General features: G+C 44.6%; 1 protein-coding gene across 3 annotated transcripts in view; it reads right to left on the bottom strand.

Moving 5' to 3' along the window:
• The window catches only part of CPPED1 (calcineurin like phosphoesterase domain containing 1), a 234398-nt gene that overhangs the window by 148657 nt on the left and 64854 nt on the right, over positions 1–20887 (bottom strand). For all 3 annotated transcript variants that reach the window (XM_060284208.2, XM_060284207.2, XM_030883992.3), the window contains exon 3: positions 10655–11077. In XM_060284208.2, the coding sequence (XP_060140191.1) occupies positions 10655–11077 (423 nt within the window). The remainder of the gene's footprint in view (positions 1–10654; positions 11078–20887) is intronic.

Below are 20887 nucleotides of genomic sequence, written 5' to 3'. Positions count from 1 at the left end.
GAAAAAGGAGAAGTTACAACAGACACCGTAGAAATACAATGCATCCTAAGAGACTACTACAAGCAACTCTATGCCAATAAAATGGACAACCTGGAAGAAATGGACAAATTCTTAGAAAGGTATAACCTTCCAAGGCTGAACCAGGAAGAAACAGAATATATGAACAGACCAATCAAAAGTAATGAATTTGAAACTGTGATTAAATATCTTCCAACAAACAAAAATCCAGGACCAGATGGCTTCACAGGTGAATTCTATCAAACATTTAGAGAAGAGCTAACATCCATCCTTCTCAAACTCTTCCAAAAAATTGCAGAGGAAGGAACACTCCCAAACTCATTCTACGAGGCCACCATCACCCTGACACCAAAACCAGACAAAGATACTATAAAAAAAGAAAATTACAGACCAGTATCACTGATGAATATAGATGCAATAATCCTCAACAAAATACTAGCAAACAGAATCCAACAGCACATTAAAAGGATCATACACCATGATCAAGTGGGATTTATCCCAGGGATGTAAGGATTCTTCAATATATGCATATCAATCAATGTGATACACCATATTAACAAACTGAAGGATAAAACCATATGATCATCTCAACAGATGCAGAAAAAGCTTTTGACAAAATTCAACACCCATTTATGATAAAAACTCTCCAGAAAGTGGGCACAGAGGGAACCTACCTCAACATAATAAAGGCCATATACGACAAATCCACAGCAAACATCATTCTCAATGTTGAAAAGCTGAAAGCATTTCCTCAAAGATCAGGAACGAGACAAGGATGTCCACTCTCACCACTATTATTCAACATAGTTTTGGAAGTCCTAGCCATGGCAATCAGAGAAGAAAAAGAAATAAAAGGAATACAAGTTGGAAAAGAAGAAGTAAAACGGTCACTGTTTGCAGATGACATGATACTATACATAGAGAATCCTAAAAATGTCACCAGAAAACTCCTAGAGCTAATCAATGAATTTCATAAAGTAGCAGGATACAAAATTAATGCATGGCAATCTCTTGCACTCCTATACACTAATGATGAAAAATCTGAAAGAGAAATTATGGAAACACTCCCATTTACCACTGCAACAAAAAGAATAAAATACCTAGGAATAAACCTACCTAGGGAAACAAAGGATCTGTATGCAGAAAACTATAAGCCACTGATGAAAGAAATTGAAGATGATACCAACAGCTGGAGAGATATACCTTGTTCTTGGATTGGAAGAAACAATGAAATGTGAAAATGACTATACTACCCAGAGCAATCTACAGATTCAATGCAATCCCTATCAAATTACCAATGGCATTTTTACGGAACTAGAACAAATCATCTTAAAATCTGTATGGAGACACAAAAGACCCCGAATAGCCAAAGCAATCTTGAGGGAAAAAAATGGAGCTGAAGGAATCAGACTCTCTGACCTCAGACTATACTACAAAGCTACAGTAATCAAGACAATATGGTACTGGCACAAAAACAGAAACGTAGATCAATGGAACAAGATAGAAAGCCCAGAGATAAACCCACGCACCTATGGTCAACTAATCTATGACAAAGGAGGCAAAGATATACAATGGAGAAAAGACAGTCTCTTCAATAAGTGGTGCTGGGAAAACTGGACAGCTACATGTAAAAGAATGAAATCAGAACATTCCCTAACACCATACACAAAAGTAAACTCAAAATGGATTCGAGACCTAAATGTAAGACCGGACACTATAAAACTCTTAGAGGAAAACATAGGAAGAACACTCTTTGACATAAATCATAGCAAGATCTTTTTTGATCCACCTCCTAGAGTAATGGAAATAAAAACAAAAATAAACAAATGGGACCTAATGAAACTTCAAAGTTTTTGCACAGCAAAGGAAACCATAAACAAGACGAAAAGACAACCCTCAGAATGGGAGAAAATACTTGCAAATGAATCAACGGACAAAGGATTAATCTCCAAAATATATAAACAGCTCATGCAGCTCAATATTAAAGAAGCAAACAACCCAATCCAAAAATGGGCAGAAGACCTAAATAGACATTTCTCCAAAGAAGATATACAGATTGCCAACAAACACATGAAAGGATGCTCAACATCACTAATCATTAGAGAAATGCAAATCAAAACTACAATGAGGTATCACCTCACACCAGTTAGAATGGGCATCATTAGAAAATCTACAAACAACAAATGCTGGAGAGGGTGTGGAGAAAAGGGAACCCTCTTGCACTGTTAGTGGGAATGTAAATTGATACAGCCACTATGGAGAACAGTATGAAGGTTCCTTAAAAAACTAAAAATAGAACTACCATACGACCCAGCAATCCCACTACTGGGCATATACCCAGAGAAAACCATAATTCAAAAAGACACATGCACCCCAATGTTCACTGCAGCACTATTTACAATAGCCAGGTCATGGAAGCAATCTAAATGCCCATCGACAGATGAATGGATAAAGAGGTTGTGATACATGTATACAATGGAATATTACTCAGCCATAAAAAGGAATGAAATTGACTCATTTGTTGAGACGTGGATGGATCTAGAGACTGTCATACAGAGTGAAGTAAGTCAGAAATAGAAAAACAAATATCGTATATTAATGCATGTATGTGGAGCCTAGAAAAATGGTACAGATGAACCGGTTTGCAGGGCAGAAGCTGAGACACAGATGTAGAGAACAAATGTATGGACACCAAGGGGGGGAAACTGCGGTGGGGTGGGGATGGTTGTGTGATGAATTGGGCGATTGGGATTGACATGTATACACTGATGTGTATAAAACTGATGACTAATAAGAACCTGCAGTATAAAAAAGACAAAAAAAAAAAAAAGAAAAAACAAACACACACAAAAAAAGAGTGTTTAGCTAAGCGAGGGATATTTCAATTTTACAAAGGAATCCCACTGCTCATTTGAAAATGACACTAATTGCTATTTTTAAAACATGACCTAGAAAGAAAAGATATAATATTTTGACTTCACACGCTTAAACAGACATTGCTGTTTCCCATGTACTTGTGGCTCCTTTTTGAAATGCTGCAATGGGATTTTTCAACAAGATTTTGAGTTTTTAGTTTGAGGGTGACCTACAATACTCTGTTTTGTGTGTTGCTGCCCTGGGTGCCCAGCACAGGGCCCAGGCTATTTGTTGAATGGATAAATGCTGACTTAACTTTGGGAACAGGCAGCACACAGATACACATGCCAGATTCTCAATTTATAAATAGTTACTATCAGGACTTGATTTTAACTTTAATTAGCCCAACTGTTAAGGATACGTCCAAAGTGAGAAATGTAATCCACCACTTCGCACCAAATGTAGCTTCCGTAGTTGGTCTTTTATCTTGGTTTACAGTGAATGAAACACAGACATAAAATGACTAAAGCATGATGTTTTATGGTGAACTGATTGAAACATACAGCAGACCAAACCTGGAAGATGAATTCAAGACCAAATGTAAATTAAAGAGGGTAGAATTCCTCAAGCTGACATGCCCCCCAGAAACTCTGAATTCTGCAGATGCTCAAAAAAAGGACTGTTTGTTGAGTTCTCACTTGGAAGTCAGTTAAAAAAAGAACCAATGAGACAGATTTTTTAGTGCATTTTAAACAGAGAGCATTGGGACTTCCCTGGCAGTTCCTATGCGCTTCCACTGCAGGGGGCGCGGGTTCCATCCCTGGTCAGGGAACTAAGATTCCCACATTGCCCTGTGGCCAAAAACAAACAAACAAACAAAGGGTGTTGTCTGATCACAGCCACTGCCTTGTGGACCCACTTGCTGGATTCAGAAAAATCTGACTATGAGATTACGCATTCCAAAGTGTGTTTATTAGCATATTAATTGGTGAGGTGTGTGCTTTAAAAAAATAAATGCAGAGTCAAATCCTCTCACTAAGTTCCATAGGAATTTTCCATCTAGTTCAATGTTTCCCAACCTTTTAAACTAATACCCCTTTCGACAAAACTGAAAATAGTGTACATTCCTCATTCACCCCGAAAAACCTCAGACTCTGAGGCACAGCCTATCTTCCCGCATAGCCCAGAAGCCAAGAGGTTTCTTGTCTAGCTTCACTTCCTTAGTTTGTATTCTAAAAAGAATTGCTAATTCCTCTCCCTTTTTCAATATATAAAGTTATGTTAGCAAACTGCAGGCACGTCCCCAGACTCGACGTGCCTCTCCGTGCTTTGTGCCCCCTCACGTACACCCTCCCAAGAAGACGCTGCCTGCTCCGGGCAGCACCAGGAGTGAGAAGTGCTGCTCTCATGAAAGGAAGAAGCCAGACCCCGGGTAAAGCTAACTTGCCAGCTGTGGGCTCGCACCACGGTCCAGGGCCAGGTGACGACAAACCACCCTTCATCAAGCACGTGTCACGTCCCAGGCATGGGGCTAAGTGCTCTTATACACGCCTCCCTTTACTTGATTCTCACACCAACACTATGAGGTTGGGACGAGTACCCTCCTTTAACAAGTGAGTAAACTAAGGCAGAAAGATGTTCAGCAGATTACAGGAAGCCGCTTCACCGGGGAGTAGCACCAAAGGATTTGAATCCAGGTCTGTCTGAAGCCAAGCCCACCCGCTGACCTGTGGCCTTAAACGGTCTCACAGCCCTCCCTCATGAGCATGGCACCCCTTGTACCGCATCACAAGTTCGGCCTTACCCGCACACTACCCACGCTACCTGTCATTTATTATTTTTCTTTCACTTGATGAGCTAGTTATCGTTTTTTTTCTAACACATGTTAAACACCCAAGCGTTTGATTTTCAGTGCCCCGGGAGCCCTCCCACCTGCACCACATCATGGGCCTCCAGCGGGATGAGCTGCACCCAGGCATGCTCTCCACTGAGGAGCCCGGGGCCCCTTCTGGGCAGACCTTCGGTGAGTCGGCAGTTGTGACAGGGGGGGTCATCAGAAGCAGCCTGGAATTAGACGCGTGCATGCTGTCTCACGGGAGAGAAAGAGCCTCCCGCTGTATCAGGAACGTCTTTTAAAGTCAAGGATGGGAAAACTATGGCCTGCAGGCCCACCACCTGTTAGTGTAAAGTTTTACCAGAACCCAGTCACACCCACTTGCTTACGTACCGTTTGTGGCTATTTTCATGCTACAGAGGCCAAGTTGAGTAGTCGCTACAGAGACCACAGCCCAAAACGTTCACTGTCTGACCCTTTGCAGGGAAAGTTTGCTGACCCCTGCTCTAGGTGATGCATTTCCCATCCAAAAGTCAGCTGGTAAATACCAATCCAGAGGTAACATGGACATTACCTGTGATTCTGCTGATTAGTAGATATGAATCAAGTTTAACTCAATTCCATATTTATTTATTGAGAGGCTACTATGTGATAGTCTAGGCTAGGGGCTGGGTTTGTAGAGGTGAACAAAGCTGGGACTCCATTTCCTGGAGGAATCAGGATGGAAACAAATAATTTCAATACAACTCAATATTAGATGTCAGAGTAGGATTTGATGTTTCATTATTCCTGTGAAGTAGACCCTGGAAACCTGACCTTTTTGTTCTTTAAAACTTTGAAATTCTAAAACCATAACAGTACACGGGCTAAGATCTCTTTCTAGTTTTTTTTTTTTAAAGCATAAATAGAGGTGAAACTATAATTCTGTGAAATTACTCATTAGCTTTTACAGGAAAGATCAACTTGCTGGAATTTTTCATAATTGCCAAATTCACTCTGGGCTTTCTACTACACAGTTCTCATCTCTATGTTGAGAATGGAAAAAAGAAAAGGTATCGAGACATCAAGGGAAACAGGGTCAGTTAAAGAGCTAGACTTTTGTTTTTTAAGATTGAGTTTTTAAATTGAAATCTGTATTAACTGGGTCACATATTAACCTTCTGCTGAAAAAGGCGTGAGGGATACAGACAATGGCCAGGAGGTTCGACCAAGATTTCATTATCTACTGTCTTTGTAACTCCAACTAGGTATCAGGTGAATTAAGGGGAAAACCAATTTCTACATCCCGTGGATGTGATGAAATTGATTATCCTCAGACAGAGCAAAGAAGACGGAAAATAACTGTGCCGCTTCACATCTGTGCATCTGTCCTGCCCCGATAACTGTTTATTTGTACTGGCTATTGACAACATTTTCGCATCATACAGAGAAGGTTTTTTTTATTGAGCTTCAAAAGGAGAAACAGAATGCATCTGTTTCTAGGGAAACCTGAGCTCGGAGGCTGGAGGCTTTGATTCAAAGAACGCATCCCTACACACATGGTGGCCCATTGTATAGTAACAGCCCTCCTCCTCATTTACCTCATCCCGTTTAGAAAATTAATGCCACAATGTGAGATGATTGTTGATGCTCATTATTAAATCATTTATTCATCCCACACAATGATTCAGAATTATTCATTAAGCTTGCTGGAAGGAAGCGGGGTGTTACCTCCATGGGAGTTTGAGGAGGGATGTGCTCTTTAAAAGGATATTTTATAACAACACAATTATCATAATTAAAAGCTACCCTGATATTCTGATAAGTTTTTGACATATTTTTGAGTACTGGCATTTTAGCACAAGGAGAGAAATGAGACTGAAATAGTATTAGGGAATAATATTGCTGTGGGGAGAAAAAGCTGGAGGCAGTATTAAATACCATCTGTCATCATCACCCCCAATTTGATCACGGTCTTTAAGTTAATGAATTTCACAGAATGTCACCTGAACTTCCGGCTTTCCAAAATGAGTTCAAGAACGACATGGCTGTGACCTGAGCGATCTCCGGCATTACTGAGTCGTGGGGGCCTGCATTCCCCATGACAGCCCACCTACCTGTGCTCCCAAACCAAGCTGGCCCCTCAGGCTGCCACGGAGCTGTGACTGCATCTCATCCTGATATCTTCCCAACGCTGCCGATGCTTTGTTCTGAGTTTGAAAGGCCATTAAGCAAAGGGCCTGGTTTGGGAAGCCACTCAAACTGACAGGTGACTGCAGGAAGGGCACTCTTCTCTCTGCTTTTGCCTGGTCAGTCAGGTCTAAGGGAAGGTCCTAAGGCCAGTGACCAAGAAGAGCACACCTGCCTATAAGTGAAGGTGGTACCTGATGGGAACAGCAGGGGACCACTTGGGAAGAGAGTAACTGACTGCTGGGTGAGCCTGGAAAGTCAGCATGTGGGTCAGAGCAGAGTCACACGCATGGCCTGACCCAAAACCGAAGGACCAGGAGGCTGCATGATGTGTGCCTGACACTGGGAACACACCACGCAGAGGCTGTGCCCAGGAGTTCCACCGAGTGGGACCTGGTCTGCTCTGTGCCAGGTGCACAGTGGGTGCTAAACCGAGAAATGAGCTGGGCTGGTTGGCCACCGAGGGAAGGAGCCTGCATCAGAGGTTCATCCTTCACTCATTCCACAAACACTGATGAAGCATTTATTATAGGCTAAGACCCGAGCCAGGCCTCCCCTGCACTCAAGGAGCTGAGAGTCTAGAGGGGCTTCAGACAGGCTGACACTTTCAAATGCACTGGGAGCAAGGGAAGCTGAGGAAGAACCTGGCGGGGCAGGGCTGGGGGCACCTCATACAGGAAGTTGAGGCGGCGCTGGCCAGATGAAATGGAAGAGGCAGAGACAGTGACAAAGGGTGAGGACAGCCTTACCCTATGTATGAAGGGGCCTCAGAAGGGTAGATGCTGTTGGGCTACATACTCCTCTGGATGTAGCGGAGAATGGACCAGAATGGGGCAAGAGTGGGGCGGGGGACCAAGTGAAAGCTGTTGCCACCACCCAGCTGAGAGGCAATGGTGGCCTAAAGAAGTGGACAGGCTGGAGAGCTATTAAAGAGGCAGAATTAAAGGCACATGAAGTATCAATCTTCCTGGGCAAGGAGGCCCTACTGGAGAAGAATCCATCAGAGTTCCAGAACCAGAGGCCATTAAGAGCTGATAAGATTATTTACAGTAGCCAAGACATGGAAGCAACTCAAGTGCCCATCAATAGACAACTGGATTAAGAAGATGTGATACACACACACACACACACACACACACACACACACACACACACACACACACAGGAATATTACTCAGCCATAAAAAAGGAATACTGCCATCTGCAGCAACACGGATGGACCTAAAGACTATTATGCCCAGTGACATATGTCAGACAGAGAAAGACAAATACTATATGGTATCACTTATATGTGGAATCTAAAAAATAATACCAATGAATGTATATGCAAAACAGAAACAGACTTACAGACATAGAAAACAAACTTGTGGTTATCAAAGGGGAGAGGGAAGGGAGAAGGGACAAATTAGGGGTATGGAATTAACAGATACCAACCACTATATATAAAATACATAAGTAACAAGGATGTACTGTACAACACAGGGAATTATACCCAATATCTTGTAATAATTTATAATGGAGCATAATCTGCAAAAATACTGAATCACTATGTTGTATACTTGAAACTAACACAGTATTGTAAATCAATTATACTTCTGTTGAAAAATAAAGAGCAGATAAGAAAACTAGTCCCTCTGCTCTGTCTCATGCTCGGCAAGCAGCCTCCTGATTATAACTGGGCCTTCCATGCTGTTCTGCCTACGGGAAGAGACTGCACTGCTAGGGTTAAGGGGAGGATTTCAGCCTTGCTCTAAATTAATAAAATGTAAAATAGATAGCCAACGGGAAGCAGCCGCACAGCAGAGCGAGATCAGCCTGGTACTTGGTGACTACCTAGGGGGTGGGATAGGGAGGGTGGGAGGGAGATGCGAGAGGGAGGAGATATGGGGATATATGTATACGTACAGCTGATTCACTTTGTTATAAAGCAGAAACTAACACACCAATGTAAAGCAATTATACTCCAATAAAGATGTTTAAAAAAATTTTTTTTAAATTAATAAAATGCCATTCTGGTGGTAGATGTCAGTCTCTGTGAGTTGGGACAATTGGAGCCCACCTCCGAGACACAGACCAGCTCTGGGGGTGCCGACAAATCCTCCCTGCGCTTACAGGGCTGCAGGCCTGACGGGGGAGGTGGTTGGTGCATCCCAGATGCGATGTCACCCTCTGGGGTTCCTGGTGGGTGGGCAGCAGGATTCCCCCGAGGATGCGCTGTTAGAGCTGGGATCGCCCTCTTTATAAACGTCTCCAGGTCTCAGTATCTGGGGCTGCTCCTGGACCGCATGTGCTCCGTCCTACAGTGGGACACCCAGAACCCCATGCCACTCAAGGATGTGGCTGACAGCAAAGGGCAGCCATGGGGACGGCACTTGCATCATTTAACATTTGATATAAAAGGAATCATTTCAGTGGCACTAAGTGTTCTCTCCGGCATTATTCTCTGTTACAAAATAGTCTCCGTGGTGGTGCTGATGCCATCTTGACACTTCATTTCCTTGTCAACAAAAACAAAAAAAGTTGGTTTTCTGCACCAACTCAAGCATGGCATAAAATTTCAAAGGCTTTGATAGAAGTTTTCCAACTTCATCTCCATGGAACAGTTGGAAAACGTCTCCAATTATGCAAGCTTTTTGTAAAATGTCTCGAAAATACAGAAGGGCCTATTGTACTTTTCACAAGTAAATGTGAACACATTTAATGCTCAAAGGTGAAAAGAGTGCCAGGATTTTTTTTTAATGAATGCTTGCTACTTATTGGGTCAGGCCCTCTCCCTCTCCCTACCCCCTAACAAATAAAAGAATGCATTTATATTTCAGAGGCGCCCGATGAAGTACACTCTGGAAAGATCTGAAAGGAGGCATTAGGACCCAAACAAGAGACACAGCAGCCGTCAAAACTGGCATCCTGCCAAGGCAGTGGTAACGCAGGGAACCGGCCGAGAACGCACCATTTCTCGTGAGAGGAAAGCTGCAGGTGCTCCCAGGAGGAGGAATGAGGTGTGTGGGCTGGCGGTGCACACAGCGCCACCGGAACTGAGATCTCTAGAAACGGAGTGTCCTCACTGTGTGTGTGTGTGTGTGTGTGTGTGTGTGCGCTCACGTATGTGTCAGGTGTATGATTAGCTTAAAATTCACAGCAGGGTTAAGATCAGACTAAACAGATTTCTCCTCTTACTTCTGGAGGAGAACTCAGTCCACCTCACTAAAGGAACACTGATGAGGCTCCAGGACCTGCCCTATGGCCACATTCCAGGATTTCCCAGGTTACATCTAATACTGGTAGGGTTTGGCTCTTAAATATCATCTGCCCTTGGGTAAGTTCCTGCTTCCCAGAGAAATGAGAAAAGATACTCCTGGCGTCTTCCTTTGCCTGGGGCACATACAGCCACACTCAGACCAGACCCGCCCGGCCCCCCCCAGCCCCCAATAGCCCCCAACCTGCAGGGTCCCCATCCTCAGCTGTGAGCAGCTATAACTTCAGTACTCAGCTTGGGGCTGTTCTAATCCCATCCAGGCCCCTTCTCACTGAATCCTCACAGCCACCCCACGAGAGAGCTGCTTCTGCTACTCCTACTTTACAGACGAGGAAGCTGAGGCTTGGAGGGCAAGGCAGCTCCTCTAAGGCCACACAGCCATGAGTGCCAGAGCTGGGATGAGAATCCAGTCCTGCCCAAAGCCCCATTCTCCCTCCCCTTTGCCAGGCCGTAGAGGGGCAGCAGAAGGATCTGGACACCTCCTCTCCAGATCACCCGGACACCTGGGGCCCCAGGCCTACCTGCTCGGGAGAACTTGTCTGCCATCTCCTTTCGCACCAGCTTGGTGAGGTTGAAGTAGCTGTCGTCCTCGTCGACGCTCTGCAGGAACAGCGGGATGTGCTGGAAGACGATGGCGTGCTGGCACTTCCGCTGCCCTGCGATGCTCAGCTGCTGGTCCAGCCACTGGTCCTGGGCCTGCTTCAAGGCAGGGCACATGGAGGCATCGTATAAGAACTGGGAGTTGAGGACGAGGAACAGGACGCCCCCAACCCAGAAGCTGAAATAGTCATCTCCCCAAGTCTGCTGGAACTCCGCGATGGTCTCGGGGGTGGGGACATTGCCCACGTCATGGTTGCCGCTGACAAGGACCAGTGGGATCTCGCTGTCCACGGTCCTGAGCACCCGCTGCAGGTCCTCCGTCTGCTCCTTCCGCCAGGGCGTCCCTGGAAGAGTGAGGGTCATGTCCTGAAACGGCTGAGGCTGCTTGTGCCTTTATAATATCGAATTAGGGAATAATCTAGAAATCCACTCAACTGGACACATGGAAACTGCAAAAAGCAGTCGTATGTTAAAAACAAATCAACAAGTGAGATGGGAACTTCTGTCCTCCTTCCCCTGGAAATTCAGTGTCTAACTGGCCATCTGACCCAAAACTGCTGATTGAGCGATGGTGTAGAGTCATTCTAATTGTAAATATTAGTGAAGCTGAATTTCTATCTTTTATTTAGAAAATAAATATAAATAGTTGTGACTTTTCTGCCCTGTTTCAAGGGGTCATCAAATGCACCCCTGAGGTGTATGGACCCAGCTCTGAACGCTAACCTCAGACGACAGCTATTTAAGATTTTCTTACCATACACACGACCGTGCAGACTGTGTGACCACTTTTATGGGAAAAACTCTTAGAGTCCAAATGGCTACATCAACTGGCATGTGTATCTTGCCAAACCTTCCCCATACAGCGGAAGAGGCATTTTATATTCTACTAGCAGTGTGTTAGAGAGCAGAGGCTCAATGCCTTAACATGAAGCACATTTCCCCTGGCACTCAGGAGTCAGTGTGGAGATGATTACTTGGACAAACAGTGGGTTCCCTCCTCCCTCAGATTCCTGGCTTCCACGCTTCCTGTAATAATGTGTTAAAACCTTAATAAATGGGCTTTGAGATGACCAATTTAATTCCAGATCTGGTTTTTTTTTTGGTGCTAATTTATTCAACAAATATTTATCGAGTACTGACTATGTATAAGGTACTGATTTAGCTACCAGGGTCAGCTGTGAGTCAAAGAGACGCAAACCGTTCCTTTCAAACTAGTGAGTCAGACAATCTGTCAAGTAAATTATAGAAGCACACCCATCTGTATCAGATGTTATTAAGCATGATTGAGAAAAGCAAAGCGGGGAAAGGACATGATTCCTGATAGTCCTGCGGAATAAGCTCAGCATCCTGCAAAGACAGCATATGAAAAATGATGAAAGAGAGAAGCCCACCTTCACGAGGGATGATAAAATTTCACCTGAAAAATGCTGCCATGAGCCGATGAAAATTAGACCCCACATTTCATTTCCATCATGAATTAAAAAGAAAGCAGCAAAGTCTTTACAAAGCAATTACAGCTAAGAAAGAAGAACATAAAGCAGAAATAAAGGAATTCAGTTTAGATGGTCAGAAAATAGGCAGATGTGAAATAGGAAGTGGTAGAACTAACTCAGGAAAGAAAGAGAGGGAAATGACAAAGCCACTTCAGAAATTACAACCACGAGATTAGCAGTGAGATTTCCTTTACAGCAAGTATATGCCTGCTTTTCTAAACATCCCATGAGAGTGTGTACAGAACGTGCACTCTCTGTTGAATACAGAATCCCTCATATTTCCACTCAACCAAACTTGTTAATGGGGTGATTCAAACCTCCTATGTCATTATTCTTTGCTTTTGGCCTATTGATCTGTATCAGTTTCTGAAAGACCTGGTTAGGTCATCACTCTAATTATGGATCGATCGATTTCTCTTGGTAATTCTGCCAAGTTTGGTGTTCACTTACTTTTAGCTATGTTGTTAAGACACTTAAGAGTTCAGAACACCCATATCTCACTGAAATATTTTTATTATTATTTTTATTATTATTAATAAAATAAATAAATGAAGAGAAAATAAAGAGGTAGATCTGCACGGATGTTCTGGAAAGATCTGTAATATATATTAAATTAAAAAGGTAAGACATGGAGGAGCAAAAATCACACGTAAATTTTAAAAAGGCTTACACATATTCATATATTATGGATAGAACTTCTCCAAAGATACAAAGGAAACTATCAACTCTGGTTAAATCTGGGAAACAGAAGCGGGGAGTGAAGGAGACTTTCACATTTGGTTGAAAACCTTTTATACTATATTTTTAAAGTTCCTTCCTTTCTTCCTCACTTTTTCCAAGCTTATGTATCAGTTTCATTTTTAAAAAGAATTAAACTTTAAAAAGCTTATGTATTATTTTCATTTTTAAAAAAAGAATTAAAAAAAATCCTTAGCCTCAGGATCCAAGGATTAAAGAAGATTGAGGGGAGGCCAGTCAGGCGGCTGCATTTCCAGTAGACCCCAATCTCGGGGGTGAGTGGAATCTACTGGGGAAAGGCTGGCTGGTCCCCACAGAAAGAGCTCAGGCGAGGGGAGAAGCAGGTCCTGCCTAGCACTGGGGACCAGGAGCCTCTCCCTCGGTGGTGCTGGGGATTTGCCTACAGACAGCATCTGCTTCCTCACTGGTCTGGGCTGGCCCTGGGGCTCCTGGTTTGAAGAGGCCATTGACTGATGTTGCTTCCTTAGCTGAACTTGGACTGTGGGTATCTGTGTTGACTCTAAACCCCTCTGAGACCCCACTGGTCTGTTCTTTTCCCATTGGAGAACCTGAACTTGGTGCTCCGGCTCAGAGTGCTGCCTCTCATTACAGTGTCCTGGTCACAGTGTATTATGAAGTCCTGATCCACAAGACAAGGACTTTATAATACACTGGGGTGCAGAGTGTCTCCCATTCTTGATTTTCAAAAGACATTTCATCACAATGCTTCATACACTGGCTGAGGAAGACACAAAGAATGTTCAAGTAGCTAATGACCATACACAGAAAAGTTAAAAATGAGCACCTCAAAAGACAGACTTAGGGCCTTCCCTGGTGGCGCAGTGGTTGAGAGTCCGCCTGCCGATGCAGGGGACACGGGTTCGTGCCCCGGTCCGGGAAGATCCCACATGCCACGGAGCGGCTGGGCCCGTGAGCCATGGCCGCTGAGCCTGTGCGTCTGGAGCCTGTGCTCCGCAACCGGAGAGGCCACAGCAGTGAGACGCCCGCGTACCGCCAAAAAAAAAAAAAAAAAAAAAAAAAGACAGACTTATTCAAACCTTGGAAAGGAGACCCTGTCTACAAAGCAATCTACAGTGAAGAGCTGTGAATTATACACAACAGGATGTTTGTTTGTTTCCAAACTTCAGAGGGATGCTGCTCTTGGAGAAATCACAAATAATCCCCAGTAACCTGTTAAAAACCATGAAGCCCATCTTCCCTGGATCCCTTCAATCAAAGATAAGCCTCTCTTGCGCAGCTTTTCCAGGACTTTCTATACCCACCCCCCATCTGGCAAGGTGTGGATGGGGAGTCTGTGACACATGGGTTTGGACCTTGGCTCTTGCCCTTCACAAGCTGTGTGGGCTTGAATGAGTCACCTGGGTCCTCTGAGCCTTGGCCTCAGTATGTGTGAAATGGGAATGATAACCCCATAATTCAGAGGGCAGCAGTAAGGATTCATACCAAGATAATTTCCAGAATTTGGTACAAACAGGTATAGAAAAGGTGATCTGTCTTCCCTCCACCCCACACCTGAATGTAGTAATTCTTCCCTCTTTATCAGTAACCCAACCATGTACACAGAGCAATCAGTGTATCATTTCTGGGGACTTCCCTGGCGGTCCAGTGGTTAGGACTCCGCATTTCCACTGCAGGGGCATGGGTTCGATCCCTGGTCAGGGAGCTAAGATCCTGCAAGCCGTGAGGTGCAGCCAAAAAAAAAAAAAAAAAAAATCATTTCTAAAGGAATGAAAACATTCTCCAGGGATATAAATAATTTTTAGGTAAGAATTTCAAAGTGAAGGAGTAAATTCTAGACGGTAAAAAGCCAAGTTTAATGAAAACACCTGCATTACATTCAACACACTCATTTGTGTATATCAGAATTTTTTTTTCTTTTTTTGGGGGGGGCTTCCGTCGTGGCGCAGTGGTTGAGAGTCCGCCTGCCGATGCAGGGGACATGGGTTCGTGCCCCGGTCCGGGAAGATCCCACATGCCGCTCAGAGGCTGGGCCCGTGAGCCATGGCCGCTGAGCCTGCGCGTCCGGAGCCTGTGTTCCGCAACGGGAGAGGCCACAACAGTGAGAGGCCCGCGTACCGCAAAAAAATAAATAAATAAAAAATAAACACATATAACTGCCTGCATGTATATTAATTACACATACATCACACTGCGTGTACGCACACACACACGTTTATGTTTCTAATCAGAAAGTCATTAGAACTGAACTAAACTGGATGACTTTACATAGATACTGGACGAGCCCAGACGTCTTTGCAAGGCTCATCATCTTCAGGGGATGTGCAGTAGGTTTGGTGAGTACCTGGCATCATTTTTCTCCCCAGGGGATGGCACCCCAGAGAGACTGCTCAGAGCAGTGTGGGACCAGGCTTTTCTCATCTGTGGCTTTTTCCACTGTGGAGAAGGAAGCCTGTGCCCTTAAAAAACAAATATTGGATTCTCTTCCGTATTCTTCTTAACTGTCCCTGATATCAGACCCCTGTGTGTGGCTTGGCTTCAGCTGCTAGCAAGCCTTTCTCAAAGAGGTGTTCAGGGTCTGTGTTCTCAGCGTTCTCTCCCAGGGATTTGTGTCGCAGCTGAAGAACCTTCTTCTTCTCGGAACTTCTGACATTAGCTTGGGTTTTCAATTTTATACAGGTCTATCAAAGCTTAGTTTACAGCTCAACATGATTAAACAAAATTATATGTTGTTACTAGGATAGAACTCCCACGCCCGGTTCATTTATTCCACAATTAAACTCTTGCGGGCATGGCACATTAAAAGTAAATATCAGAATGTACCTGGGATGGCTATTCGTGGAATATTGCCATAATATTTCAGAAGCAATGGTAAAACCCTTGCAAGGATGAGATGAACTCTTGGCCATGTAGCTTTTCTTAGGATTGTAACGCACTGCAATTTATTGTTTATTGAGAACCCAAGTGGTTACTTCATTTCCAAGAACAGAGGTGTCCATGTTATTGCCATTTTCCACCCCCAGACTAGGGCTCCAACTCCTGAAGGGAAAATAACCACCACGCGTCACTTAAAGTATATCTCAACCAGAAGTGCAGGCAGCTACTGCAGAAATTTTTGTGCGTACCTGCCAAGCACAAAACATCATGATAATACACATTTGTTTCCCCCTTTGGGGGTAAAGGAAAACAGAAGCTGCTGCAAAGCACCGGACAATATAGCCTGGTTACAGAAAAGATAGAACAAGAAACAAGCATTGAACTCACGTGCTCCCATTTCCCTTGAACCACCCACCCCAGCCAGCAACACACAGTGATGCAAAATCCCACCAGCAGATTACTTATAAGAACCATCCACCTCTGAGACCTTCACAGCATTTTCTCTCCTCTGTGGAGGTCGTCTGAAGAAGAGATACTGCGAAATGATTTCAACAGGGTTATTAATCTATTCACTGTTTTAGTAAGAAGATTTTCTTCCTTTTTTAAATACAAACAAGGAAACCAACGTTCTCTGCAGCAAAGCGACAGGAAAGGATGCTGCTTAGTAAATGAAAATAAGACCTCTATATTCCCCAGTCCCTGAAGGCACAAGAACTCAAACGAGAACTGATGATAACACACTCAACCACTGGCAGGAAGAGTTAAATGAAATAGTGGAAGAGTAGAGAAACAGTCAGGTGAGGTAATGGGCTACTCATTCAGGGGGATCTAGAGTGGACTTCCCAGTTCAATACAGCAGCAGCGAAAAGAACAACAAAATCAACGTGGCCCTCGAGTAAGCCCACGCTGAGCAGTCACTTGCAAACCAAACGACTTCTCCAGCTGAGGCCGGCGCAGGGGAGGCAGGTGACTCAGCCTGTGATGGGGAAGGATTTCCTGGCAGAGAGACCACTGCTGCTGCACTCTGTCAAATCCTTTCACACCCACAGAGCCTCCTGCCTGCCCCAGCTCCTAGGTGTACCCTCCCACCTGGGACCTCACACAGACCCTGGCTTCCCCACGGCACCCTCAGGCTGGGCTGTTAAGTGATGGGTGGTCTCCAGCAGCATTTTCTTTGCACAGTGAAGATGCTTGGTAGATATGTGTATGGATTTGGTCTAATTTGACTGAACACAGAAATTAATAGGAGGCATTTCCCTAAAGGTCCAGTGGTTAAGACTTAGCCTTCCAACGCAGGGGGTGCGGCTTCGATCCCTGGTGGGGGAGCTAAGATCCCACATGCCTCAGGGCCAAAGAATCAAAACATAAAACAAAAGGAATACTGTAACAAATTCAGTAAAGACTTAAGAAAGAAATGGTGGACATCAAAAAATCTTAAAAAAAAAGAAATTAATAGGAAGATACTGGGATATGCATGGAACACCATTTCTCATCCCTCCTCTTCCTAATTTCAGCAGCAGGTTATCGGCGGGGCAGCCTTAGAACCCTTGCTCCTCAGTCCAGGCCTTCTGACAAGAACAGAAGTCCAGCAGCTTCTCCACCCAGTTACAAACCAACTTCTACACACACACACTGTTTCTCTGGTCTTCTAAAGTCTCTTTTCCTAACAGAGTTGTGGCCAATTTTTAGGCAATTGAAGGCATGACGTATGGCTTCTTGCAATCTGCGAAGCTGTAAACAGGTAGCAGCATCTGCCTCCTATGGACTGAATTGCTCCCACACCCCCAAAATTCATACACTGAAATCCTAACCCCTGTCCAGGAAAGCTAACCCTTTCTCCTCTACTTAAATTCCTCTCTACCCATCCTTTCCACAACCTAGAACCGGCAAGACCATGTTTCCTCTCCCCTGGTTATAGCTCACTGCCCAGAGGACCGCAATACCCTCCTGACTGGCCCATCTGCCACGAGCACCCCTGGACAAGCTGTTCTCACACAGCCATCGGCATGAGTTTTTTTTTTTCAGCCAGGCCACCAGCGTGTTGAATCATTCACCTCTCCCGACCACAAACTATTCAAAGTTTCATAAACTTTATCTCATCTTCTTATACTTTATCCCATCTGATCCTCACGTTGTCCCTTTGGTGGCCCAATGGATGGCCTTGTGGCACCTTACGCAAGAGACATCTTCTGAAAACCTTGCCCAATTCACAACTTGCATATTTCCAGACTATGCCTGAAACAGAATGGTACTTCTTACCAGCTGAAGTGTCCCTGCCACTTTGCAAAAGCAACCAAGAGTTTTGTACTTACAGTAAGTCCCCTACATATGAACCTTCACGTTGTGAACTTTCAAACATGCTAACATGTGTTCGCATGTCCAATCACATAAGTTAGCTCACGTGTCTGGCGCACATTGTCACGAGCGTGTATCCTCTACGAGTGGTTGTGCTTTTGTGTACTTTACTGTCTAGCAGTGTATAGAGTATAGTAGTACAGTATCTTTATTTCAAGTCCAAGATGTCCAGAAGCAAGCGTAAAAGCAGTGGTGATGTAGCTGGTACTGCTAAGAAGTGCCAAGCAATAACGATGGAAGCAAAAGTGAAATTAATTGAGGGAGTGGAGTGACAAGAGGAAAAGGAAGTAACTGCAGCACTGAAGAGATTCACGACGCAGGAAATGGCAAGGGGACTTTCTTTCTTTGAGGAGGCACTGTTAGTTTTTGAGGCACAGGACCCCAACACAGAACGGTACATGAAGGTGGCAGCAGCCGTTCAGAATGCAATCCAGTGCTACCGTGTCATCTGTGAGGAGAAAAAAAGAGCTACGACCCAGACATCACTGGATCGTTTCTTCAAGAGAGTCAATAGAACTGAATCCACCAAGGGACCAGACCTGTGCCATCCACGTCAGGCGTGAGTGGAACTGCAGCTCGCCCTCGTCTCCTACTGCTGACCATCCTTCAGCTCTACCACCCCCCACCTCCTCTCCCTCCTCCAGTCAGTGGCTCTTCTTGCCTGTTCACTCGATGCCAGCCCCTGTGTGCCAGCTGTACTACTGTACTACTGTACTTTTCAAGGTGCTATACTATAAAATTTAAAATGCCTTTATTTTTTGTTTGTTTTTCATGTATTTGTGTGAAAAGTTTTATAAACTTATTACAGTACAGCACTAAATAGCCGATTGTGTTAGGCTCACTTTGTTCGACTCACGAACAAACTGGACTTAACGGACGCGCTCTTGGAATGGAACTCGTTCGTATGCAGGGGACTTACTGTACTCATCAATAGCTTCACCAGCTCTAAAATGGCACGGTTCTTGACAAAGGTTTGATTTGAAGGGATTTGTATTACTTCAAAGCTAAAGCAGAAAGAGAGGCTTTTTTTTTTTTTTTTTGGTATCACACTATTTGGGGTTCACATAGCATCCATCCCATTGTTCTGTTACCACTGTTTACAGGCAAGCAAACCAAGGCTTACTGCAGTCACAGGGGGAGGGGACGGGGCGTGAGGACTCAGAGCTGAGCTACGTGGAGCCCAGGGCTCAGCCATGGAGGACTGGCCTGGGAATGGGACCATCAGTGGGGCTCACTGCTGGGGACTCAGGGAGTGGGAAGACTCGGTTCTAAATCTCACTCTGTGACCAACTGGCTGTGCTCTTTTGGCAACAATCAATCATAAACATGGCCTGTGCTATCATCAGTGAGGGTTTCTATCTGCCAGGGCACCAAGGAAAGCACTTCACACATAATATTTCATCATGACAACAGTCCTGTCACCATGACACCACTTCTTACTTAACTGTGGGCTTCCCTCATTTCTCCACGTGTAAAGTAGCAATAGGAAACTTGCTGTATCTACTTTCAATGAATGGAAAAAAACAAAAAACAAAGACATGGGACTTCCCTGGCAATCCAGTGGTTAAGACTTCGCACTTCCACTGCAAGGGGCACGGGTGCGATCCCTGGTTGGGGAACAAGATCCTGTATGACGAGCAGTGTGGCCAAAAAACGCACACAAAAAAACCGATGACATAATGTGTACACAGCTAGGTGGCCTGGATAGTGTGAGGAATGAGATGGACACAGTCCCTTTCCTCATGAAGCTCAGCCTGTGTACACGAGGCTATGCTGGAGCCATCAGGAGGAGGACACGTCTTCCACTTGGTGCTGAGGACCATCCTCGTAGCACCGATCAAGGAACCATCGATTCAGTAACAACAAAGAACAAATAGCCTTCAGGCTTCCAGCCATAAACAACTTGACCCCTGGGTTTATGAGGTATGGTTAGTACATCCAAATGTGTGCCAGATATAGGGGGATTCTAGACATTCTTGAAATATATCCATTTAATCTGTTTAATCATTCAGACAGGCACTGCAGGTCATGGTAATAGGGAATATAGAGTAGCAAATCCTTTGACCAAAGCATCAAATCTGCCAAAGGGAGGTCGCTGGAATTGTAGGGGAGATTCTGGGTATCAAAACCAATCTTTTTAAGCATTCCATTCTGATGGAGTAATGTCATTTCTCCAAATAAAGATGAGGCTCTACAGTTTCTGAATTCATCATAATTCTGCACTTATGAACATTATAGTATGGATTTACTAACTTGCAAACTTTATAAATTATCCCCTTTGTAGCATCCAGCAGTATTAAAAGAAAAGGGGAAGACACTAGAATTATAAAACTTTTTTTTTTTTTTTTTGCGGTACGCAGGCCTCTCACTGTCGTGGCCTCTCCCGTTGCGGAGCACAGGCTCCAGACGCGCAGGCCCAGCGGCCATGGCTCACAGGCCCAGCCGCTCCGCGGCATGTGGGATCCTCCCAGACCGGGGCATGAACCCGTGTCCCCTGCATCAGCAGGCAGACTCTCAACCACTGCGCCACCAGGGAAGCCCTATAAAACTTTTTTTAACCTCTTAGAGTGGTCTTCATTTTAAAAATGTACTGTGGGGGGACTTCCCTGGTGGCACAGTGGTTAAGACTCTGCACTCCCAATGCAGGGGGCCCAGGTTTGTTCCCTGGTCAGGGAACTAGATCCTACATGCACACCGCAACGAAGAGTTTGC

This window comes from Globicephala melas, chromosome 15 (genome assembly GCF_963455315.2).
Source record: "Globicephala melas chromosome 15, mGloMel1.2, whole genome shotgun sequence".
Taxonomy (NCBI): Eukaryota; Metazoa; Chordata; class Mammalia; order Artiodactyla; family Delphinidae; genus Globicephala; species Globicephala melas.
Note: the sequence above shows the minus strand (reverse complement) of the source record. Positions and strands in the feature narration are given on the sequence as shown.